Source organism: Lissotriton helveticus, chromosome 12 (genome assembly GCF_964261635.1).
Source record: "Lissotriton helveticus chromosome 12, aLisHel1.1, whole genome shotgun sequence".
NCBI classification, from domain to species: Eukaryota; Metazoa; Chordata; class Amphibia; order Caudata; family Salamandridae; genus Lissotriton; species Lissotriton helveticus.
In genome coordinates this window covers 71915897-71941819 of record NC_136073.1, presented here as the reverse complement: position 1 = coordinate 71941819, position 25923 = coordinate 71915897, and the positions used below count along the sequence as shown (strand labels likewise).

At 50.0% G+C, this 25923-nt stretch overlaps 1 protein-coding gene across 2 annotated transcripts in view; it reads left to right on the top strand.

Moving 5' to 3' along the window:
• DNAH2 (dynein axonemal heavy chain 2) overlaps window positions 1-25923 on the top strand; it is a 3497426-nt gene that overhangs the window by 2662397 nt on the left and 809106 nt on the right. For both annotated transcript variants that reach the window (XM_078670326.1, XM_078670327.1), the window contains one exon: window positions 13880-14049. In XM_078670326.1, the coding sequence (XP_078526452.1) occupies window positions 13880-14049 (170 nt within the window). The remainder of the gene's footprint in view (window positions 1-13879; window positions 14050-25923) is intronic.

The following is a 25923-nucleotide window of genomic DNA, read 5'->3' as shown; positions in this document are numbered from 1 at the left end:
ATTCCTCACCTTGTGAATATCCCCCTGCATCAGCAGCATCCGGAAATTCTTTTTGTAGCTTCGCGCCGACGTGGACCGACGTCACAGAGGCACGGCATCGCGCGCGACTCCGCTGACGTCACCGACCCCATATTGGGCCCACGCCGGCGTGATGACATCAGTTCCCTTTTTTCCGCGTCGTAGGCAATAACGGTTTTCTAGGGATCGTCCGTAGCTTTTGCAGTAACTTTGTTACCTTGTATTGTTCGTGTTTTATTGGCTTCTCTTTCGACATGTCTTTGAAGAAGACCGGATTTAAAGCCTGTGGGTAATGCGGCAAAACCATGTCCATTACGGATTCGCATGAATGCTGCTTATGGTATTTAAGCTCCGACCACGACGTCGAAGACTGCCAGTCTTGTAGGAAGATGACACCTAAGGCTCTTCGGGATAAAGAAGCTAAGCTTCTTGTGGCGAAGCTTAAAGGAAGTAAGGAGAAGAAAAAATCGAGGTCGCGGACTCGGCGCTCGAGGTCAAGATCTCGTTCGAGGTCGCGATCGGACTCGTCCTCGGCCCATGCTTCGAGATCATCTAAAAAAGAAGCATAAGAAGAGGTCCCATAAATCCCGACATCGCTCGAGGAAGGACTCGGGTTCTAAGCCGAAGTCGCAGGTGAAGCCGATTGAGAAGGTGGTATCTTCGGCTTCGGAAGATCAGGACGCCGGGGGTGAGGCGTCGCATGCGAATTCGCCAGGTTCTCCGAGGCAGACGGCGAATCCATCTCCGGTTTCATTCCATCCTCCAGATCGGGAGGATGAAGGTGAGGGGGAGTTGGTTGGAGAGGGAGAGGCTCAGTTGCCCGAGGGTCTGTCGACTCCGGTGCACCAGCCTGAAGAGGAAGTCGAAGTCATATTGACACCCGCCCTCAAGAGTAGCCTGGGGGTTCGTACCCAGCCTTCCCGGCTCCAGGTCAGGATCCAACACATTTTCTTAATGCAATGTTTGGTATATATTCCAGGGCTATGTACCCCTCTGGGGCTCCTGTTGGTCCCACGGGTCCGATGGCGTTTGGTCTGGGTGTTCCCCAAACCTATGCACCTGCGCCCTTTATACCGGCTCCGGAGCCGCATTGGCATTTTCCGACGCCGGCGAGGCCTTCGACTCCGAAGCCATCGACGCCGAAGTCGTCGACGCCGAATCCTTCGATGCCGATTCCATCAACCCTGATGCCGAACCCTGAGCGACATAGTGGGATTCTTCCTCGTCCGGCGTCGGGATCGGCGCCGGCACCGGCTTCGACGGAGCCGACAGTGCATCCGACAGCTTCGATTGTGAAGCGCAGGTCGAGGCGTGAAGCTCAGAGGCTGATGGAGGTAGAGAGGTATCGTGAGGAGAATTTGGAGGAGGGTGAGCTGCAGGAGTCTGAGGACCCTTTTGAGGACCTTTCAGTGGCTATGGCCTTGAACTGTCCCCTGAGTGGGATTTAGTTTCAGTATCGGATGAACCCTCTAAAGATGTGGCTCCTTACCATGTCGTAATAAAGAAGGCTATTTACAACAAGGGGTGGTGATGGACAGAGTCTCTGAATTAAGCAGAATACTCTCACCCAGTCAAGAGATCAGGGCTAGATCCAACATCGTTTTTTAGCTCATTGCACCATCCCAGTTTCAGAACCTGGCTGTATGCAAATTAGTCTGTCCCTGGCCCAGTGCATCATGGGAACAGGGCAGACCAGACTACAAAAGCCAATTCTTACACTGGGAAGGAAACAAGCTTCCGGGGACCGGTTTCTGGCATTTCAGCCGTCTTCGGCCCGGCTTGCTTGAATCCTGATGGTGCAATGAGCAAGGGACTCACATCTGAGTATACCCTTCCACGCTTAGGGTGGACAAAAATATTTACAACAAGGGGTGGTGATGGACAGAGTCTCTGAATTAAGCAGAATACTCTCACCCAGTCAAGAGATCAGGGCTAGATCCAACACCGTTTTTTAGCTCATTGCACCATCCCAGTTTCAGAACCTGGCTGTATGCAAATTAGTCTGTCCCTGGCCCAGTGCATCATGGGAACAGGGCAGACCAGACTACAAAAGCCAATTCTTACACTGGGAAGGAAACAAGCTTCCGGGGACCGGTTTCTGGCATTTCAGCCGTCTTCGGCCCGGCTTGCTTGAATCCTGATGGTGCAATGAGCAAGGGACTCACATCTGAGTATACCCTTCCACGCTTAGGGTGGACAAAAATATTTACAACAAGGGGTGGTGATGGACAGAGTCTCTGAATTAAGCAGAATACTCTCACCCAGTCAAGAGATCAGGGCTAGATCCAACACCGTTTTTTAGCTCATTGCACCATCCCAGTTTCAGAACCTGGCTGTATGCAAATTAGTCTGTCCCTGGCCCAGTGCATCATGGGAACAGGGCAGACCAGACTACAAAAGCCAATTCTTACACTGGGAAGGAAACAAGCTTCCGGGGACCGGTTTCTGGCATTTCAGCCGTCTTCGGCCCGGCTTGCTTGAATCCTGATGGTGCAATGAGCAAGGGACTCACATCTGAGTATACCCTTCCACGCTTAGGGTGGACAAAAATATTTACAACAAGGGGTGGTGATGGACAGAGTCTCTGAATTAAGCAGAATACTCTCACCCAGTCAAGAGATCAGGGCTAGATCCAACACCGTTTTTTAGCTCATTGCACCATCCCAGTTTCAGAACCTGGCTGTATGCAAATTAGTCTGTCCCTGGCCCAGTGCATCATGGGAACAGGGCAGACCAGACTACAAAAGCCAATTCTTACACTGGGAAGGAAACAAGCTTCCGGGGACCGGTTTCTGGCATTTCAGCCGTCTTCGGCCCGGCTTGCTTGAATCCTGATGGTGCAATGAGCAAGGGACTCACATCTGAGTATACCCTTCCACGCTTAGGGTGGACAAAAATATTTACAACAAGGGGTGGTGATGGACAGAGTCTCTGAATTAAGCAGAATACTCTCACCCAGTCAAGAGATCAGGGCTAGATCCAACACGTTTTTTAGCTCATTGCACCATCCCAGTTTCAGAACCTGGCTGTATGCAAATTAGTCTGTCCCTGGCCCAGTGCATCATGGGAACAGGGCAGACCAGACTACAAAAGCCAATTCTTACACTGGGAAGGAAACAAGCTTCCGGGGACCGGTTTCTGGCATTTCAGCCGTCTTCGGCCCGGCTTGCTTGAATCCTGATGGTGCAATGAGCAAGGGACTCACATCTGAGTATACCCTTCCACGCTTAGGGTGGACAAAAATATTTACAACAAGGGGTGGTGATGGACAGAGTCTCTGAATTAAGCAGAATACTCTCACCCAGTCAAGAGATCAGGGCTAGATCCAACACCGTTTTTTAGCTCATTGCACCATCCCAGTTTCAGAACCTGGCTGTATGCAAATTAGTCTGTCCCTGGCCCAGTGCATCATGGGAACAGGGCAGACCAGACTACAAAAGCCAATTCTTACACTGGGAAGGAAACAAGCTTCCGGGGACCGGTTTCTGGCATTTCAGCCGTCTTCGGCCCGGCTTGCATGAATCCTGATGGTGCAATGAGCAAGGGACTCACATCTGAGTATACCCTTCCACGCTTAGGGTGGACAAAAATATTTACAACAAGGGGTGGTGATGGACAGAGTCTCTGAATTAAGCAGAATACTCTCACCCAGTCAAGAGATCAGGGCTAGATCCAACACCGTTTTTTAGCTCATTGCACCATCCCAGTTTCAGAACCTGGCTGTATGCAAATTAGTCTGTCCCTGGCCCAGTGCATCATGGGAACAGGGCAGACCAAACTACCAAGCCAATTCTTACACTGGGAAGGAAACAAGCTTCCGGGGACCGGTTTCTTTCATTACAGCCGTCTTCGGCCCGGCTTGCTTGAATCCTGATGGTGCAGTGAGCAAGGGACTCACATCTGAGCATACCCTTCCACACTTGTGGTGGCCAAAACGATTCAAAAAGGGGGGTGGTGATGGACAGAGTATCTGAATTAAGCAGAACACTCATACCCAGTCAAAAGATCAGGGCTTGATCCATCACCGTTTTTTAGCTCACTGCACCATCCCAGTTCAGAACCTGGCTACATGCAAATTAGTCTGTACCTGGCCCAGTGCATCATGGGAACAGGGCAGACCAAACTACCAAGCCAATTCTTTACTGGAAAGGAAACAAGCTTCCGGGGACCGGTTTCTGGCATTACAGCTGTCTTCGGCCCGGCTTGCTTGAATCCTGATGGTGCAGTGAGCAAGGGACTCACATCTGAGCATACCCTTCCACACTTGTGGTGGCCAAAACGATTCAAAAAGGGGGGTGGTGATGGACAGAGTATCTGAATTAAGCAGAACACTCATACCCAGTCAAAAGATCAGGGCTTGATCCATCACCGTTTTTTAGCTCACTGCACCATCCCAGTTCAGAACCTGGCTACATGCAAATTAGTCTGTACCTGGCCCAGTGCATCATGGGAACAGGGCAGACCAAACTACCAAGCCAATTCTTTACTGGAAAGGAAACAAGCTTCCGGGGACCGGTTTCTGGCATTACAGCCGTCTTCGGCCCGGCTTGCTTGAATCCTGATGGTGCAGTGAGCAAGGGACTCACATCTGAGCATACCCTTCCACACTTGTGGTGGCCAAAACGATTCAAAAAGGGGGGTGGTGATGGACAGAGTATCTGAATTAAGCAGAACACTCATACCCAGTCAAAAGATCAGGGCTTGATCCATCACCGTTTTTTAGCTCACTGCACCATCCCAGTTCAGAACCTGGCTACATGCAAATTAGTCTGTACCTGGCCCAGTGCATCATGGGAACAGGGCAGACCAAACTACCAAGCCAATTCTTTACTGGAAAGGAAACAAGCTTCCGGGGACCGGTTTCTGGCATTACAGCCGTCTTCGGCCCGGCTTGCTTGAATCCTGATGGTGCAGTGAGCAAGGGACTCACATCTGAGCATACCCTTCCACACTTGTGGTGGCCAAAACGATTCAAAAAGGGGGGTGGTGATGGACAGAGTATCTGAATTAAGCAGAACACTCATACCCAGTCAAAAGATCAGGGCTTGATCCATCACCGTTTTTTAGCTCACTGCACCATCCCAGTTCAGAACCTGGCTACATGCAAATTAGTCTGTACCTGGCCCAGTGCATCATGGGAACAGGGCAGACCAAACTACCAAGCCAATTCTTTACTGGAAAGGAAACAAGCTTCCGGGGACCGGTTTCTGGCATTACAGCCGTCTTCGGCCCGGCTTGCTTGAATCCTGATGGTGCAGTGAGCAAGGGACTCACATCTGAGCATACCCTTCCACACTTGTGGTGGCCAAAACGATTCAAAAAGGGGGGTGGTGATGGACAGAGTATCTGAATTAAGCAGAACACTCATACCCAGTCAAAAGATCAGGGCTTGATCCATCACCGTTTTTTAGCTCACTGCACCATCCCAGTTCAGAACCTGGCTACATGCAAATTAGTCTGTACCTGGCCCAGTGCATCATGGGAACAGGGCAGAAACTACCAAGCCACTTTCGTTACTGGAAAGGAAACAAGCCTTTCTTGATCCATCACCGTTTTTAGCTCACTGCACCATCCTCAGTTCAGAATCCCTGGCTACATGCAAGATTAGTCCCTGTACCTGCCCAGTGCATCAGGGAACAGGGCAGACCAAACTACCAAGCCAATTCTTTAGGAAAGAAACAAAGGCTCCGGGACCGGTTTTCTGCATACTGCTTCCACACTTGGTGGTGCCCTTGATCCATCACCGTTTTTTAGCTCACTGCACCATCCCAGTTCAGAACCTGGCTACATGCAAATTAGTCTGTACCTGGCCCAGTGCATCATGGGAACAGGGCAGACCAAACTACCAAGCCAATTCTTTACTGGAAAGGAAACAAGCTTCCGGGGACCGGTTTCTGGCATTACAGCCGTCTTCGGCCCGGCTTGCTTGAATCCTGATGGTGCAGTGAGCAAGGGACTCACATCTGAGCATACCCTTCCACACTTGTGGTGGCCAAAACGATTCAAAAAGGGGGGTGGTGATGGACAGAGTATCTGAATTAAGCAGAACACTCATACCCAGTCAAAAGATCAGGGCTTGATCCATCACCGTTTTTTAGCTCACTGCACCATCCCAGTTCAGAACCTGGCTACATGCAAATTAGTCTGTACCTGGCCCAGTGCATCATGGGAACAGGGCAGACCAAACTACCAAGCCAATTCTTTACTGGAAAGGAAACAAGCTTCCGGGGACCGGTTTCTGGCATTACAGCCGTCTTCGGCCCGGCTTGCTTGAATCCTGATGGTGCAGTGAGCAAGGGACTCACATCTGAGCATACCCTTCCACACTTGTGGTGGCCAAAACGATTCAAAAAGGGGGGTGGTGATGGACAGAGTATCTGAATTAAGCAGAACACTCATACCCAGTCAAAAGATCAGGGCTTGATCCATCACCGTTTTTTAGCTCACTGCACCATCCCAGTTCAGAACCTGGCTACATGCAAATTAGTCTGTACCTGGCCCAGTGCATCATGGGAACAGGGCAGACCAAACTACCAAGCCAATTCTTTACTGGAAAGGAAACAAGCTTCCGGGGACCGGTTTCTGGCATTACAGCCGTCTTCGGCCCGGCTTGCTTGAATCCTGATGGTGCAGTGAGCAAGGGACTCACATCTGAGCATACCCTTCCACACTTGTGGTGGCCAAAACGATTCAAAAAGGGGGGTGGTGATGGACAGAGTATCTGAATTAAGCAGAACACTCATACCCAGTCAAAAGATCAGGGCTTGATCCATCACCGTTTTTTAGCTCACTGCACCATCCCAGTTCAGAACCTGGCTACATGCAAATTAGTCTGTACCTGGCCCAGTGCATCATGGGAACAGGGCAGACCAAACTACCAAGCCAATTCTTTACTGGAAAGGAAACAAGCTTCCGGGGACCGGTTTCTGGCATTACAGCCGTCTTCGTCCCGGCTTGCTTGAATCCTGATGGTGCAGTGAGCAAGGGACTCACATCTGAGCATACCCTTCCACACTTGTGGTGGCCAAAACGATTCAAAAAGGGGGGTGGTGATGGACAGAGTATCTGAATTAAGCAGAACACTCATACCCAGTCAAAAGATCAGGGCTTGATCCATCACCGTTTTTTAGCTCACTGCACCATCCCAGTTCAGAACCTGGCTACATGCAAATTAGTCTGTACCTGGCCCAGTGCATCATGGGAACAGGGCAGACCAAACTACCAAGCCAATTCTTTACTGGAAAGGAAACAAGCTTCCGGGGACCGGTTTCTGGCATTACAGCCATCTTCGGCCCGGCTTGCTTGAATCCTGATGGTGCAGTGAGCAAGGGACTCACATCTGAGCATACCCTTCCACACTTGTGGTGGCCAAAACGATTCAAAAAGGGGGGTGGTGATGGACAGAGTATCTGAATTAAGCAGAACACTCATACCCAGTCAAAAGATCAGGGCTTGATCCATCACCGTTTTTTAGCTCACTGCACCATCCCAGTTCAGAACCTGGCTACATGCAAATTAGTCTGTACCTGGCCCAGTGCATCATGGGAACAGGACAGACCAAACTACCAAGCCAATTCTTTACTGGAAAGGAAACAAGCTTCCGGGGACCGGTTTCTGGCATTACAGCCGTCTTCGGCCCGGTTTGCTTGAATCCTGATGGTGCAGTGAGCAAGGGACTCACATCTGAGCATACCCTTCCACACTTGTGGTGGCCAAAACGATTCAAAAAGGGGGGTGGTGATGGACAGAGTATCTGAATTAAGCAGAACACTCATACCCAGTCAAAAGATCAGGGCTTGATCCATCACCGTTTTTTAGCTCACTGCACCATCCCAGTTCAGAACCTGGCTACATGCAAATTAGTCTGTACCTGGCCCAGTGCATCATGGGAACAGGGCAGACCAAACTACCAAGCCAATTCTTTACTGGAAAGGAAACAAGCTTCCGGGGACCGGTTTCTGGCATTACAGCCGTCTTCGGCCCGGCTTGCTTGAATCCTGATGGTGCAGTGAGCAAGGGACTCACATCTGAGCATACCCTTCCACACTTGTGGTGGCCAAAACGATTCAAAAAGGGGGGTGGTGATGGACAGAGTATCTGAATTAAGCAGAACACTCATACCCAGTCAAAAGATCAGGGCTTGATCCATCACCGTTTTTTAGCTCACTGCACCATCCCAGTTCAGAACCTGGCTACATGCAAATTAGTCTGTACCTGGCCCAGTGCATCATGGGAACAGGGCAGACCAAACTACCAAGCCAATTCTTTACTGGAAAGGAAACAAGCTTCCGGGGACCGGTTTCTGGCATTACAGCCGTCTTCGGCCCGGCTTGCTTGAATCCTGATGGTGCAGTGAGCAAGGGACTCACATCTGAGCATACCCTTCCACACTTGTGGTGGCCAAAACGATTCAAAAAGGGGGGTGGTGATGGACAGAGTATCTGAATTAAGCAGAACACTCATACCCAGTCAAAAGATCAGGGCTTGATCCATCACCGTTTTTTAGCTCACTGCACCATCCCAGTTCAGAACCTGGCTACATGCAAATTAGTCTGTACCTGGCCCAGTGCATCATGGGAACAGGGCAGACCAAACTACCAAGCCAATTCTTTACTGGAAAGGAAACAAGCTTCCGGGGACCGGTTTCTGGCATTACAGCCATCTTCGGCCTGGCTTGCTTGAATCCTGATGGTGCAGTGAGCAAGGGACTCACATCTGAGCATACCCTTCCACACTTGTGGTGGCCAAAACGATTCAAAAAGGGGGGTGGTGATGGACAGAGTATCTGAATTAAGCAGAACACTCATACCCAGTCAAAAGATCAGGGCTTGATCCATCACCGTTTTTTAGCTCACTGCACCATCCCAGTTCAGAACCTGGCTACATGCAAATTAGTCTGTACCTGGCCCAGTGCATCATGGGAACAGGGCAGACCAAACTACCAAGCCAATTCTTTACTGGAAAGGAAACAAGCTTCCGGGGACCGGTTTCTGGCATTACAGCCGTCTTCGGCCCGGCTTTCTTGAATCCTGATGGTGCAGTGAGCAAGGGACTCACATCTGAGCATACCCTTCCACACTTGTGGTGGCCAAAACGATTCAAAAAGGGGGGTGGTGATGGACAGAGTATCTGAATTAAGCAGAACACTCATACCCAGTCAAAAGATCAGGGCTTGATCCATCACCGTTTTTTAGCTCACTGCACCATCCCAGTTCAGAACCTGGCTACATGCAAATTAGTCTGTACCTGGCCCAGTGCATCATGGGAACAGGGCAGACCAAACTACCAAGCCAATTCTTTACTGGAAAGGAAACAAGCTTCCGGGGACCGGTTTCTGGCATTACAGCCGTCTTCGGCCCGGCTTGCTTGAATCCTGATGGTGCAGTGAGCAAGGGACTCACATCTGAGCATACCCTTCCACACTTGTGGTGGCCAAAACGATTCAAAAAGGGGGGTGGTGATGGACAGAGTATCTGAATTAAGCAGAACACTCATACCCAGTCAAAAGATCAGGGCTTGATCCATCACCGTTTTTTAGCTCACTGCACCATCCCAGTTCAGAACCTGGCTACATGCAAATTAGTCTGTACCTGGCCCAGTGCATCATGGGAACAGGGCAGACCAAACTGTTCCAAAAGATCAACGGGAGCTTTTCCACAGGTTCCAGCAGAAAAGGAGTTGAGAAAACAGGATCAGGCTGCTAAAAAGGTTTTCTCCTCCGCCAGTATGGCGTTGAAGTCCACAAATGTGACCTACCTGATGGGGCGTTATATCCACGCCCTGATGGATTCTGTTAAACAGTTTGTGCCCAAGATACCGGAGGAGAATAGAAAAGACTTCCAGGAGGTAATCTCTGACACTCAGGCTGCAGCTAGGCAGGTGATTCAGAGTGGATTGGACACAGCAGACTCTGTGGCTAGGGTCATGGGCTCTTCTGTGGCAACGAGGAGAGCTGCATGGCTGAAATCGAGTGAGTTTTCGACAGATGTCCAGTCTACATTAATGGATCTCCCATTCGACGGGTCTGGTTTATTTGGCAAGAAGGCAGACGCTGCTTTAGAATGCTTTAAAGACAGCAGGGCGACGGCTAAGTCGTTGGGCCTTCAGACCAGGGGCACTTTTGGGAGACGTTCTAGAGGATTTAGCAGATCTTCTTTTTGATCCTACAAGACAAAGCAGCAGCAGCCGCAAAACACGCTGTACAGGTCTTATAGGGGCAAGCAAAGAGCCCGTTCTCGAGGCCGTCAAGCTTCCTCCTCTTCCCCGTCCCAGCCCCCTGCCAACGCAGCAAAGCAGCCCTAGATCCGCCATTCCGGATCATGTGGGTCCAGTGGAGGGTCGGCTTACCCATTTCCTACGAGATTGGGAATTGATTACATCGGATTTTTGGGTTCTCAATCTTGTGGGGAATGGGTATGCGCTTCCCTTTCGGGAGTTTCCCCCAAATTACCCTCCTTGCCAGGGTTATTGTTTGGAGGACCACCTGCTTCTCCTGCAGGAATAAGTCCTGGCACTGTTTAGAAAAGGTGCGATAGAGGTGGTTCCGGAGCAGGAAAGGGGTCAGGGATGCTACGCCCGGTATTTTCTGATCCCCAAGAAGGATGGCAGGCTTCGGCCCATCCTGGATCTCAGGATCTTGAACCTTTACCTGAAACAGGAAAAGTTCAAGATGCTCACTCTTGCACAGGTTCTTCAAGCGCTGCTGGAAGAAGACTGGATGGTGTTGATCGACTTGCAAGATGCGTATTTTCATATTCCCATCCTGAAGTCGCACAGAAAGTATCTCCGTTTTACGGTTGGGTCGCAACACTACCAGTTTGCGGTCCTTCCATTTGGTCTTACTACTGCGCCTCGAGTCTTCACCAAGGTGATGGCGGTGGTGGCAGCATATCTCAGGAGGTCGGGGATACCTGTTTTCCCGTATCTGGACGACTGGCTGATCAAAGCAGAGTCGCCGGGGAAGGTGCTTAATCACCTGCAGGAGACAACCCAGTTGTTGCACAGGTTGGGTTTTTCGATAAATTTACCCAAATCTCACCTGGTGCCCTCCCAGCGCAACCTGTTCATAGGTGCGGTACTGGACACTTCTGTATGCCGTGCATTCCCTCCTCCTCAAAGGATTCGCGACATACGGGAAATGATTCCTTTATTCTACAATGGAGCGGTTGTTCCAGTCCTGAAGGTCCTACGTCTGCTCGGTCTGATGGCTTCTTGCATTCTGTTGGTTAACCATGCACGCTGGAACATGAGGGCACTCCAGTGGTGCCTCCACAGGCAGTGGTATCAGCACAACGGAGATCTCAGGGAGTCAGTGAGGATCTCCAGAGAAACTGCAGCGGATCTGTCTTGGTGGAGCGTGGAAGGCAATCTGTCACAAGGAAAGCCTTTTCAACTTCCTCCATCGGTGGCCACGGTGATAACGGATGCATCCACTCTAGGGTGGGGTGCTCACCTGGGGGACCTGGAGGTCAAGGGTCTTTGGTCTCCAGAGGAAAGGTTGCTTCACATCAACCTACTGGAATTACGGGCGATACGTCTAGCGCTCAAGGCCTTCCTCCCTTCCCTTCGCGGGCGGTCAGTTCAGGTCCTGACGGACAACACAACCGCGATGTGGTATGTCAACAAGCAGGGAGGAGTGGGGTCGCAGTGTCTCTGCAGAGAGGCTCTGCGTCTCTGGTCCTGGGTCCAGTACCATCAGATTTGTCTGATGGCAAATCATCTGGCCGGAGTTCTGAACGTTCGTGCAGACAGTCTCAGTCGGCAGTTCTCTGCCGACCACGAGTGGAGGCTTCATCCAGAGGTAGTTTGTCACGTCTTTCAGACGTGGGGAACTCCTCAGGTGGACCTGTTCGCCACTCGCGAGAATGCTCACTGCCCGTCATTCTGCAGCCTCCAGTTTCCGATGCAGGGAGCCTTGGGGGACACGTTTCAGTTGAGTTGGGACTCGCAACTCCTTTATGCGTTTCCTCCCATACCCTTGATTCCTCGGGTTCTGAGGAAAATTCGCCAAGATCGGGCCCAAGTTATATTGATCGCCCCGGATTGGCCAAGAAGGGTGTGGTACTCAGACCTTCTCCACCTCTCCTCTCACCCGCCGCTCCGTCTCCCTCACAGGGCAGATCTCCTCTCCCAGATGGAGGGGCAGGTTCTGCCACCTGAGTTCCTTTTCTCTCCCACACGATGTGGTGGATGTCATTTTGTCAGCCAGGCGTGACTCCACTAAGTCCATTTATTCCTATAGATGGTCAAAGTTCGTTGCTTGGTGTGGGGAAATGTCCATTGACCCTTTAAGGGCTCGTTTGTCCAATATTCTTCAATTTGCTCTTTCCTTGGCCCAGCAGGGTTTTGCGGTAGCAACTATTAAGGGTTATTTGTTGGCCTTATCGGCTTTCCTTTGTTTGCCTGACCAGCCCTCTTTATTTAAGTCACCTATTGTTTTGCAATTCATCAGGGGCCTTACCAATAAATTTCCTCCTACTCCTTTTATTGTACCTCAATGGGACTTGAACCTTGTTCTTACATTCTTGATGGGTTCACCTTTTGAACCCTTACACTCATGTCCTTTGAGACTTTTGTCTTTCAAGACAGTCTTCCTTGTAGCAATTACCTCGGCAAGGAGGGTAAGTGAGCTTCAAGCTCTTAGTTCAAAGCCCCCGTTTTTATCCATTCATGCTGATCGAATGGTTCTTAGGACCAGGGCTGCGTTTCTGCCGAAGGTGATAACTCCTTTCCACCTTGGGCAATCCGTTACCCTCCCTACCTTTTATCCTCCCCCTCACCCTTCCAAGGAGGAGGAGCGGCTTCATCGCTTGGACCCTAAGAGGGCAGTGAGCTTCTACCTGGACAGGACAAGGGAGTTCAGGTTGGATGACCAGCTGTTCGTTGGATTTGCTGGCTGCAGGAAAGGAAGATCCATGTACAAGCGCACGCTCTCAAGATGGATAATTTTATGCATCAAGATCTGCTACTCCCTGGCGGGTAAGGAACCTCCAGAGGGTATAAGGGCTCATTCCACTAGAGCTAAGTCTGCAACATCTGCTCTTTCTAGAGGTGTGCCTGTAGAGGACATTTGCAGAGCCGTGACTTGGGCCTCCCTCCACACTTTCGCGAAGCATTACTGCTTGGATACCGAGGTGAGGAGGGACGGCTACTTTGCGCGTTCTGTCCTCCAAGATTTCTTGGTATAGAAGAGTGGACACCCTCCTCCGGGAGTGGGGACTGCTGTGGGAATCGATTCACAAGGTGAGGAATCCACTGGCAGATGTATCTATCAGAAGAACAAGTTACTTACCTTCGGTAACGCTTTTTCTGGTAGATACAGTGTCTGCCTGTGGATTCCTCACTGACCCTCCCGCCTCCCCGTTGTCCACTCTTGTATACCATACTTATTGTATATATATATATATATTGTCAAAGGAAAAGTTTATTACATTTTGCTTTCCTTCATTGTTTTCGCACTATGTGTGTTATCTGAACATTGTGTACTGTGTATACTATGTATATTTCTACTGTCATTGGTCCGTCCGTGTGCCTCAAAGGCACGGAAAAAAGGGCGGAACTGATTTCATCATGCCGGCGTGGGCCTAATATGGGGTCGTTGACGTCAGCGGAGTCGCACCCGATGCCGTGCCTCTGTGACGTCGGTCCACGTCGGCGCGAAGCTACAAAAAGAATTTCCGGATGCTGCTGACGCAGGGGGATATTCACAAGGTGAGGAATCCACAGGCAGATACTGTATCTACCAGAAAAAGTGTTACCGAAGGTAAGTAACTTGTTCTTTTGCAATTTCCATTCCTCTTGTGAATTTAGTGTCTTTCAACCCTCTTGTGTAATCAATATTTCCTTGATTAATGTCCAACAGGGGATCAAAACTTCATCAAGCAGCTGATCAATTTCGACAAAGACAACATATCAGATCGTGTGCTGAAAAAAATTGGGGGTTACTGTGCTCAGCCCGACTTCCAGCCAGAAATAATAGGACGCGTCTCCCTTGCTGCCAAGTCTCTCTGCATGTGGGTGCGCGCTATGGAGGTGAGGCAGTAGCATGGTTGCTTGCCACAAACAGCCCACTGACACCATGTCTTAAATATGGTATATTCAGATGTTAGTTAGAGACTGTGTTCATTAAATGTTTCCTTCTGGTGTTACCTATATTTTCTTTCTTTTTTCCTCCATTATGAGACCAGAGGTCTCTTATATCATCCTTTGGCTTCCCTACCTGGTCATTTTGAGTCCTCAATAAACCTGTAATCGTGCATTCATAGAACAATTGATGTATTCACTTTTTAAGATGTTTCCTTTTGCAATGCAAAAGTACAGTTACATTACATTTTCCAAAACCGGTGTTGCATGTTATCTATTTATCAATCGTGTATGTGTATTTTGAAGTGATTATGCCCTCTCAAAGAAATCTGAACACAGAACTACTTTAAGATTGAAACCCGGCAGAAACATAAACCCATTAAAAAAACATTTATTTTGAGATTGTAAAAAAAATAATTCTTAAATAGCGGGGATAAAGATGCTAGAAAGGGATAGGTAAATTTAATAATATAGTTAGAGTTATGGTTTAGAATAAGAGTCAGTTTTAAAGTATATGTTAGGTTTAGAATAAGTGTGACTTAGGATTCAGTTTGGAGTGGAACATATGGCTAGGGCAATGGTTAATTACAGTTGGGTGTTTCTGGTTCTGAGTTTAGAAGAGGGAATAAATGTGTTTGTATTACAAAGGAATCTGGTACAGAGGTTTTGCTTTAGGAGTCCTATTTTAAATCAAGAACTTTTTGGGCCCATACTTTGCACACTTCAATCTTTAAGCGAATTACTGGAACCTTTCCTTTCTCTAAAATTGGATCTTTTTCATATTTTCACATGGTGGAATCATTCCCGGTTGTGAGGCTGGAAATCCACAGTACATTAAAATAGCTGCATAGAGTGTAAAATATATAACAAACAGTATGTAATATAAAATTGCCATAAGCCTGAAAAAACATAGTATGTTTAGTAACCCATCCACCTGATTTGAAAGAACCCACATTTCAGCCATTGAGGTGAACGCTTAAGCATTTCTACTCGCTCTATAGGCCACCATAGCTCAGATTTCTACTGCACATTGTGTGTGAGGGAGTCCTCTGTCAGAGCTCTGGTTTAACTTATCAGTGAACCATTGTTTCTATTTTGGGCTGTCCTGGATTTGAGCCAGCCTATCTTCAGCACTACTGTACTGTGAATTGTTTTTATGGAAGATTGTTACAATTTCTGGACCATAGAGATTTGGCTGACTAAGAGAAGAGATCTCTTTTTAAAACCTGTTATCTTGTGGCAGCAAGAAAATGTACTCTGATGATCCACACTCTCAGTGTATTTATTGTCTTTATTGTTGGAAACCTCTCTATATAGTGCACCACAATGGAGTACACTGTGCAGAGACGTTGAAGAGACCCTTATTGGTTTACAGAGGCAAAAGGAGATAATACTAACGCTCTATTTTGTAGTAGTGTGGGCGATCAGTTAGACTTATCAGAGGGTTGTCCAAAGCATGTGTTGAACACACCAAGGCAATAAATGATACACACACTCAAGGAATGAAGTTGAGACCGAATTAGAAAAATATTACTTATTTTTATGTAAATATTTAGACCAAGAACTTTGGGTGAAAGGTAAATACTTTTCGCAATGCAAGAAAATCACAGTAAATGCAATATCTACAGTTGTGCACAATTGCACACAATACATTTCCTATAGGAGGAAAAAGGAAATTCGAAAAAGAAATTCAGTACATTTATTAATTTGGTTACCTTTTGGAAATCGGAATGTTCATGGCCAAGGTCCAAAGTGCCACGGTTAAGTTCTCGGGAGCTTCCCGTATTTCACCGGGAGCGAGGAACAAAGGTACTTTGTAGCTGGTATTCTACGAAGGGAAGGGGGTCACCTGTAAAGTCAAAAGGGAACTTGCACGCAATTCCAAAGGCTCTCATGGGAAAGTAGAGGTCGCAAGGGCTGTGGGGCCATGGGGGAACAGCTGGTTTGAAGATGCTCCAGCAGAGCGGGCTGGGTGCAGTGAAGATGTGCAGCTGGGCTGAGGCCCAGAAAGATGAAACTCACAGTCAGGTGCTGGCACCTTGGAGCGATGATTCTGGAGCTGCTGCGCCACTGCTGAGATAGGTCTCCGGAGTCTTGATGTCCTTTATCAGGTGCTCGCTCGCTTCAGAGTTGGAGTCCACCTGGATTCAGCTTTGTAGGTTTTTGCAGCAGGGGTTCCCGTACCCTGGGTATTTGTGACTTTCAGCTCCAGTGGGTCCTGGGGCCTCCGGACTTTGTGTAGAGGTGATGCTCCGAACAGGTGTACCTCTGGATGACGCTGGACCAGAGTTTTTGGTGCCTTGGGCTGCAGGGAGATACTATCTCTATCTCAAGGGAGTTTTTTGGCAATTTGCGAAGTGCTAATGACCCTACGGGGTTTGTGGAGGTAACACAGTGACAAGCTGGAGGATGGCGATTGTCGAGTTCTGTGGTGGCAGGCAGGAGTTCGCGCCCAATGTCCATCACAAGTCTGCAGTTCTCGGTCCAACAGTGTTTCTTCGTTCGTCTTCTTCTTTTCTCCATGGAAACTAGTTTCAGGGTCTGGTGATGCCACCTAAATACTAAATGTAGGGGTGTTTACAAGGGAGTGACAGGTAGTGGCTGATGCGCCCCTTACCTGCAGTGTCTATCCTCTAATATGTTCACCTCCTGTAGTAGGGGGACATAGCCCTAGCTTTGAATGTGCCCAAGATGGTGGAGACTGAAAAATATATTTCACCTTGCCTCCAGCGCCTGAGAGGTGGAGTCTGCAGAGGGGGGTACACCTCCTACTCTTCGTTTTCCCATCTGTCTTCCCTCCAAAAGGGATGAGGACAGGAGAGCAGACCTGCTTCTTCTATCTGGAGAGGCTGAGACCATGTTTCAAAGGCAGCAAGGCCTCTGAAGCTTCCCTCCACAGATGGCTCTTCCTGACCGGGGGAGATGTGAACACCTCCGCCTAGGACAGGCATGGTTCTGTTGGATACATCTGCCTGTGGATTTCTCACCTTTTCAATTACTCCATGCACAGCATTCCACTGAAACTTTTTTCATAGCTCTCCCGCATTGACGAGGATGTCACAATGGTAACTACCGATTCCTTAACTTTGAATTCTCTCCAGGCTGGATCCAGAAATGTTTCAGCAGTACCTCTGCGAGCCGGGGGACGGCATTGTACGGCTCCGTGGTAACGTCGTCTACGGATATGAGGTCAGCGGAGCCATACAGCTCAACTCAGAGAAAACAGAAGTCATCATATCCACCCCCTCCGCTTTGGACAAACATCTGGTGGCCTACCCCTCTCGGCAACCCTCCCACAGACCATGCTCGCAACCTAAGCATCATACTCAACTCCTCCCTCACCATGAGCTGACAGATCAACGCCATATTTTCCGCATGCTTCCACACCCTCTGCATCCTCCGCAAGACCTTCAAATGGACCCCCCCCCGAATCCAGAAAGACCGTCACCAACGCACTCATACCCAGCAGACAGGACTACGGGACGCCCTCTATGCTGGAATCAACTAATCTCTACTCCTCAAACTCCATTCCATCCAGAACGCCGCAGCTAGACTTGTCATTGGCATCCCTCGACAACACCACATCACCCAGTACCTGGGAGAACTTCACTGGCTCCCCGTCGAAAAGAGAGTGACCTTCAAGCTCCGCACTCAGGCCTACAAATCTCTTCACAATATTGGACCACAATACCGCAACAAAAGAATCTCCTTCTACTCACCCAGGAGAAACCTTCGCTCTGCCAATCTTGCCCTGGCCGAAATCCCACGCATCCGCAGAGCCAGAGCAGGGGGTGATTCTTCTCCTTCACCGCAGCCAAGACCTGGAACGAACTCCCCCTCAGCATCAGACAAACCCCCACACTGCAAGCATTCAGGAGGAGCCTCAAGACCTGGATCTTCAGATGAGATGGAGCTCTTCATCCCCCCCCTTACCCCTATCGCCTTGAGACCCTCACAAGTGCGCTTCAGAAATCTCCGATTGATTGATAGAAGTCCCCTCTGGCGTGCAGACATCAGTTTCTTCTTTTCCGCGCTTTATCGCGGATCCAGGAGAAGCGGTTCCTCTGGCCTCTTGTTTTTTTGGCCTACTTGATGCCTTTAGCGTCTGGAACAGTGTGTCGATGCCTTTGGGCTTTAAAACATGCACATACCATTTGTATGTGGTGCTTGGGAGAGCACCACGACTCTGAAGAGTATGGCGCCTGTCAGAGGCTGAAGCCCAAGTCGTTACGGGAAGGTCAGATGAAGTTGCTGTCGGCTCGGCCCTCCCATTCTGAATCCAAGCGGCGTCGATCTCACTCCTGTTCTGAGGCTTTTGCTCGTGGCAGGTCGAGGAGTCGTTCCCATGCTCGTTGCTCATCGAAGAGCCGTTCCCCTGGACGTTGTTCGTCAAAGTCAGGTAAATCGCGGCAAAAGGGTTTGAGGTCACGGAGGCCCTCGGCCTCGCGAAGTCGTCACGCTGGGGCCAGTTCCTCCCAGTCTCTACCGAAGGCGGTTGCGCAGAAGTCGACCCCGAGTTTTCTGCCATATCCTGGTGAGGGGGCGACTAGGGCCAAAATAGAACTGTATTTTCAGACTTTACAAGCCTTTTTTTGGGTCAGCTCTTCTCCCTGGAGTGCCTTTGGGCCCCAAAGAGGTGAAGGGTACTCTGGTTGGACGTTCGCCGGCGGGTTCGCCCTCAGCGCCGATCAAGGACCCTGGCTCTGTAGCTGGAGACGCTACAACGTCAGGAAACAGTCCGGTGAGGCATCTTGCTATGATGTCAGTGGCGTAAGTAGAGGGTGGCTTGTCACCACCTCGATGCTGTGCGATGCCGAAGACACCGTTAGTGGTGGACGTCGATACAACGCTGTCTCAATGCCATTCAGCGCCAGAGACATCCCTAGTGGTGGACGTCGAAACGACGCCATCTCGACGTAGGTCGGCTCTGGAGACACCTTTTCTTGCGACTGCGGCCCCTACTCCATCTTCTCTGCAAATTTAGGATGAGACTTCTTCTGTTGCCATTTCCCCCAGTGTTGCTGGACGAGCTTGCAGGTACTGGTAGTATTTAGCATTTAGGTGTTCTTGGCCAGCCACATGCAGGGGGTTCTTTGGTTTTTTGTGGGGACGCCAGTCTTCAACCGCCCCTACCTACGAATTACTTTCACCTCCTAGAATAGCAACAGAGGCTTGTGCGGCTTTTGCTGGGATCATTATAAGAGCTGCTGAAAATTTAAAGGTGCTGCTTCCTATGGTGACCCTCTCCTCTCATCCCTTGTTGGATCAGCTCCATCAAGGTGGCCCTGGGGCTGAGCCCTTGCTTTCTTTTGGAGAGTCGCTGTTCAACATTCTTCTGCGGACGTGCGCCGAGCCAATGTCAGGAGTATCTGCTGAGCTTGCAATTGCACACCATCCTTGACTTGCTTCCAGATGGCCCTGTTTGTCTTTCTGAGCACTCTAAGGCTAGAGGGTTTGTTGTGCAGGCAGCTTCGGCTTTACTGAATTTGGAACCTCCTCCCATGTATCCACCAGGCAGGGAGTCTCGGTGGTTGAAGACATGTGGCCGAAATTTGTTAGTGTCCTCTTAGTTCAGCCCTAAGGTCTTTGAACACGTCCTGTGTGTTTGGAAGGGCTTCCTTGGCTCTATGGGATTCCGCCGACCGACTACTTCCTTCACTTTCACAATAAGTTAAAGCCGAACTCTTTCAGCTGGTGCAGGATGGTCGTGAAATGGCTAAATTCACTGTCAGGTCAGAAATGGACAATACGGACTCCGTAGGTAGGGCTATGGCTAGATCTATAGCTCTAAGGAAGCACGCTCGACTGTGTGAATCTAGTTTCCTTGAGAATGTTTGGGAGAGCTTAAAGGACTTACCCTTTGATGGCCTCAATTTATTTGATAGCCATGCTTATTCTGCAGTCCAGCACCTCATGGCTAGCAACTTGTGACTGGACCCAATTGGGTCTTGTTTATTTTGTTTATTTTGTTCTATGATGTCCATGGATGTGGTCTCTGTATTATCGCCTTCATGCCATTGGTGGTGTTGAAGTGTAAGCACTGCTTCTGTCTTATGGTAGACTATTACCCTCCGGGTTTGAGTCTTACTTCTCGGATAGGGTTTGCAGCTGGGTAGCTGGTTTACTTTCTTTTCTGTTATCTCTGATGAAGAGCTCGGCTCAAGAGTCTATACCCCTTTTATGGCTATATCACTTACTCTATGTGGAGTACTGGTTTGGTATTCTATAGTTCTGCAGGAATACTACCTTGGTAGTGTATTTCTTCACTGTAAACTCTTCCTGTTATGCCTCTGTGTCCTCCTGGGACTTTGCGTTATGTTCTTTTAAAAACTATTGTAGTGAGCAAGGGCTCTATTTTTTGTTTGTGATAGCCTTTTACAAGGTTCTGTTGCATTTTCTTTTTTTTAAATTCTTTTTATTGAACAATAAAATCAACAAAGAAACACATCAGGTGACATACTCATAAATCTTGCAAATTTCTCAATGACATTCCATACATTCAAAATATTATACAGTTATGACAGTTGGTGGAGCAAGGGGACTCATGTGCCTCCGCTTCTTCCTGACATGCCGGTGGGGCACAAACATCGCCCCATAGTGATTCCAAGCCTCCCAGACCTTACCCCACTTCCTTGGGGATCCCCTGGCGGAATAGACTGACCTCTCCCTAAACACACACCAGTCTAAATCCTCCATCCATGTCTCAATCCGGGGCGGCTGGCTGACTCCCCACAGTTGGGCGATATTACGCTTTGCTATCATGAATGCCAACGTTGCCCATTGCTTTTTGTATGTGTTTAGGTCCGTGGGTTCCCAGACATTCAGTATGCATCTGCGAGCCTCTGGCAGCAGTTCTATCCCCAGGACCGCCCGCAGCGTGCGGTAGACCTCTCCCCAATACGCTTGCACACTTTGACAGCACCACAGTATATGTGTAAACGTCCCCAGCTCCCCACATCCCCTCTTGTACTCTCCGCTCTCCAAGCGGCCCATACGGACCAGGCAGGGCCAGTGACATATGACCTGTGTAAAATCTTGGGTTGCACCAGTCTAAGCCTCATCTGAATTGCCACCACCCGCAGGGAGGAAACCACCTCCTGCCAGTCCTCATCATCTAGCTCCAAACCAACCTCATTCCAATGCCGTCTTATAAGAACTAACGGATCCTCCATATTATTTATGATTTTCGTATATATTAGAGAGATGGTTTTCTCTGGAAGATGTCCATCCAACACTCTGTCCTCAAGGGGAGAAGCATCCGGGAGTGTCATGCCCCTGGGAATGTGTGTGTGTGTGCAACGCATGTCGGATCTGAAGGTAACGGAAGTACTCACAGTCATTCAGTTGATACTGCAGCTTAAGGGAATCAAATGTGTATATTGTTCCCTCCCCTCAAACATCTTTTATGTGCGTGATCCCTATAACGTCCCACTTATCAAAGCCCCTGGACTTCCATAGACTTCCCAACCTCTCCGAATTCTAAAGCGGGGTGGCAAGTGTGAGCTTCCCCTCCCATTTAAGGTGTCTGTTGGCCGCGTGCCACACCTGGACGGCATGTGCTGTGAGTCCTGTGAGTGGAAACCTGCGGGGCCTGGCATACAGTGCTTTAGTGTAGTCACCCCCTGGTAGTTGCCAACGGTCCATAGCGTACCCGGAGTCATCTGGGGGTCCATATACCCCGTGATTCACTGCCGCCAATTGGGAAGCCCAGTAATATTTCTTTAGGTCCGGCAATCCTATTCCCCCGTCATACCAGGGAAGGGTAAGTTTAGAAAATGCTATACGAGGTTTACTGTCCCAGAGTAGCTGCCTCTGGAGGGCCTCTATTTCCCTAAAGCAGGACGCAGTAACCTGATCCATCGCATTCTGAAGCGCGTATAAAAACCGGGGCAGAGCCATCCTTTTAAAAAGTACAGCTCTGCCCAACAGGGAGAGCGGTAGAGCCTTCCAGTGCACCACATCACCTCTAAATCGCGTTAGGGGGGCTCAGGTTGTTAGTATAGCGGAGCTTCGAGTCTAACGTGATATAGATACCAAGGTACCTGAATCCCACTGGAGCAATTTGTATCTGGCAAGTGTCCAATATATCGCAAAGCCTGAGTACCTCCCAAAAATAGCCAACACGTCCAAAAAGCAAATCAGGGATCCCCTCGGGTTGGTGAGATAAAGCAGAATATCATCAGCGTAGAGTGAGATTTTGTCCTCCCACTCCATTGTCCATCGCATTCTGCGTATCGAACGGTCCTGTGGGACCCATGCCGCCAACGGCTCCAATGCCAGGGCAAAAAGGAGCGGGGATAGGGGACATCCCTGCCTGGTGCCCCTGCCCAGATGGAAGTCAGGGGACCTGCGGTTATTTACTACTACTCGGAACATCGAAGCAGAATATAGAAGGTGTACTCAACCCATGAATTCCAGGCCAAAACCCAGTTTGTCCAGCACTGCAAAAAGATAGGGCCTATCTGTTGAATGCCATAGTGGCTTCTAATGACACTAGCATCGCTGGCTCCTGAATCGTCGGGGTCCTACCCAGGACCCCGTGCAGCCAACATAAATTGAGGGCCGTATTTCGATGTGGCATAAAGCCCGACTGATCCGGATGTATCAAGGTAGTAATGACTTTGGCCAATCTCGTTGCCAGCAGCTTTGCCAGGACCTTAGGCTTCACGTTTAGCAACGATATAGGCCTATAAGACAAGCAGCATGTCTTGGGCTTACCTTCCTTATGGATGACCACTATATTGGCCACTCGCTGGTCATATGGAAGTAGCCCCCTGTCCTTGCTTTCTTCAAACATAGAGCGAAGAAATGGAGCAATTCTATTGGATCTCAATTTGTAAAGTTCTATGGGAATGCCGTTCGGCCCGAGGCCTTCGCGGAGTGCAATACTCTGATGGCTTGTGCCACCTCGTCATCTGTGAGTGGGGATTCCAGATAGTCCCGATTTTCGCACAATAGCGTGGGCAATTGAATATCCCTGACCATCTCCCTATTATCCGCTTCCGTATACACACCAGCCAAACTATACACCCCACGATAGTAGACTGCAAACATGTCGGCAATGGCCTGAGGGTCTGCAATAATACTGGAGTTTCCCCCTGTAATTCCAGCACCAGCCGCAACGCCCATTCCCTCCTTTCGAGCCATGCAATCCGCTTTCCCGCTTTGTCTCCAAGCTCATGCTCTGAATCTCACAGTTCCGCGCCCTATCCCTGTCTCTTGCGAGACCACCGAACTCATCTTGCCGTAATTTTAGACGGTGGAGACCCTCAGGGGTTACCGCCTGGGATACCTCCCTTTCTAGTTTTATCACTTCCTCTTCTGCTTTTTCCAAGTCAGCCTGCCGTTCCTTCTTTTTCCCTGCAATCAGAGATACAGTCTCTCTCCGAATGACAGATTTATATGCCTCCCACAAGGTCTGTGCCGTATCTACCATGCCCCGATTTTCTTGAAAGTACCTGTCTGTGGCCTTCATTATATTTTTCTTCGTGGTAGGGTCCCTCAGATGCCATGGACTGATTGACCTGGTCAAATTCCATCTGGAGCCAAACTGGAGATTGATCCGAGATGCCCCTACCTAGATGTCGCACCTCCCGGAGGGCGTGTGTCTGAGCGGCCGGGACCAGAGCGTAATCTATCCTGAAAAGGCTGTGTATACTGCACGCTGCCTGGGTTGTGCGTGCGCCAGCCGCCAGCCATCTACTAGCCCCATTGTACCCAAGTAGTCAGGGAGCCACCTCTGCGCCGGTCTCAGCGTTCGGGCAGGATATCGGTCCAATTCACCGTCCATTACCACCTCCCAAAACCAGGAGACCCAAGGGCAAAGTTAAGAAAATGGAGCCCAGGTCGTGAAATGTATCTGACTGTAGGCCAGGTGGGACATAAATGGAAACAAAGGTAGCTGTTTTCCCTTCCCACTGACCCGATATACCAATGTTCGAGGCATGTGGGCTGCTAAATTCATATCTTAGCATTAGATCGCCGCCTAGTGTTGGGCTCGGATGATTGCACATTGTTGTCCTGGAAGAGTCTTCGAAGTATCCTGAGATAGGTGGCTCCTCCCCTGGACTACAGTGCGCATGGGCATCGGCTCCATCCCCAGATTGTTTTTTTCCGCCATTGGGTTCGGATGTGGTCTCGACGTCTTACTGTCGGAACCAAGTAAATCTATCTTTTACCGGCCAAAAGGCCTCGATTTTCTTGCGTCGGTATTGTCTGCGCTCGGTCTCGAGTCTTCCGTCTCTTGGAGCCGGAATAAGCGGAGTTTTCTTCGCTTTCTAAACTTTGAGGCCTTCTCATCGCGACACGACTGCAAGCCTTTACGGACATGGAGCGGAGCCCGTTTAAATACTGCCCGCTCTGTGGGTCCAAGTACCCACACATCGATCTACACCCCGTGTGTAACAAGTGCCTTTCACCGGACCACGACGACGGCAAGTGCAAGGCCTGTGCACAGTTCCGCTCCAAGAAAACTCTCAAGCTTCGGCGCGCGGTGCGCTTGGAAGCTAGGCAAGCGGCCCCAGATCCGGAGAACATCTTCGGCGACCAGGAAGAAGAGGTCCAGGGTCACCATCTACAAATCTCCCCATCACAGACGGAGGTCGAGGCGGATCCGGGAGACGACGACGGAGTCGCGGGTCAGGTCCTCGAATACGTCGAAGAGGTAGGAGACGACGATGAAATTTATGGGGCCGCGGCGGATAGCTCAGCGGACGAGCTCTGCCCCGAAGGTTACGAGGATACCGACCGGGACACGGGATCGCCTGTCGGCCTTACCCAGGACCCGTTGCCGCAAGCCACAGCCCCGCCTTCGGGCCCGGCTACGGACTCACTTGCTGGGCACGCAGTTTCGACACCGAAACTGAAACCATCGGGGTCGTCAACACCTAAAATGGCCGACCCGAAATCGAAACTGAAACCAAAGGACTCGAGTGTCCCTAAGATGGCTGCCGTGCCTGTGAAGAAGTCGGTGCCCGTCACCCCGTCGGCTCCGTCGACCTCCGGTCCGCAGAAGCCGAGGAAGTCTGTCGATTCCGATGCTCCGAAATCGAAACCGACGCCCGAAGAAGGGGCCCCCAAGAAAGATGGTCGGCACGGATCAGCGGCTACGGCGCCGTCCAAGCCCGCCAAGGTCGGCTCCAAAGAGGCTACGCACAAGAAGTCTGCGCCCCGGCCTCAAGATTCGGAGGTGCCGAAGACGGTTTCCGCGCCCAAAACGCACAAGGCCCGAGAGGACGTCGGATCCGAGGGACAGCTCAAAGCATCCTTGTCGGCGACGAAACCCACTGGCAGTGTACCGTCCCCCATTGCGGAGTCACTGCAGAGAATCAGGGAGAAAGCCTTTGCTCCATCGGCTCCGATGCCATTACCGCAGCCGCAAAAGGACGCTCCGGCTAAGCCTTCTGGGAAACTCCTCTTTCTCTTGCCACCTAAGGAGGCGCCGAAAGCGTTTTCGACGAAATCGGCTCCGAAACAGGGTTCCTCGCTGCCTGACCCTCTTCCACGTCGTGTACTCGAATCGGAAGACGATTCAGAGCATTTCATCGATGCTGCCACCGGCAAGCTGACGCTCTATAAACGGAAGATCACTTCTGAGCCGGTGGACCCCTACGTCATCCCAATGAAAAAGAAGAGGGTGCCCCTTGACGCCTCAGGCCTCACGGAACCGATTCAGCCTCCTCCAAGACGGAGCCCTACTCCCTCCCCAGAACACTCTGTGGGTGAGGAATATGATGAGGATGAGCAGTACAATTTCCCTATCGATGAACCTGATGTACAACCAGATTCATACGACGACACTGGTGACCAGAACACCCAAGGTGT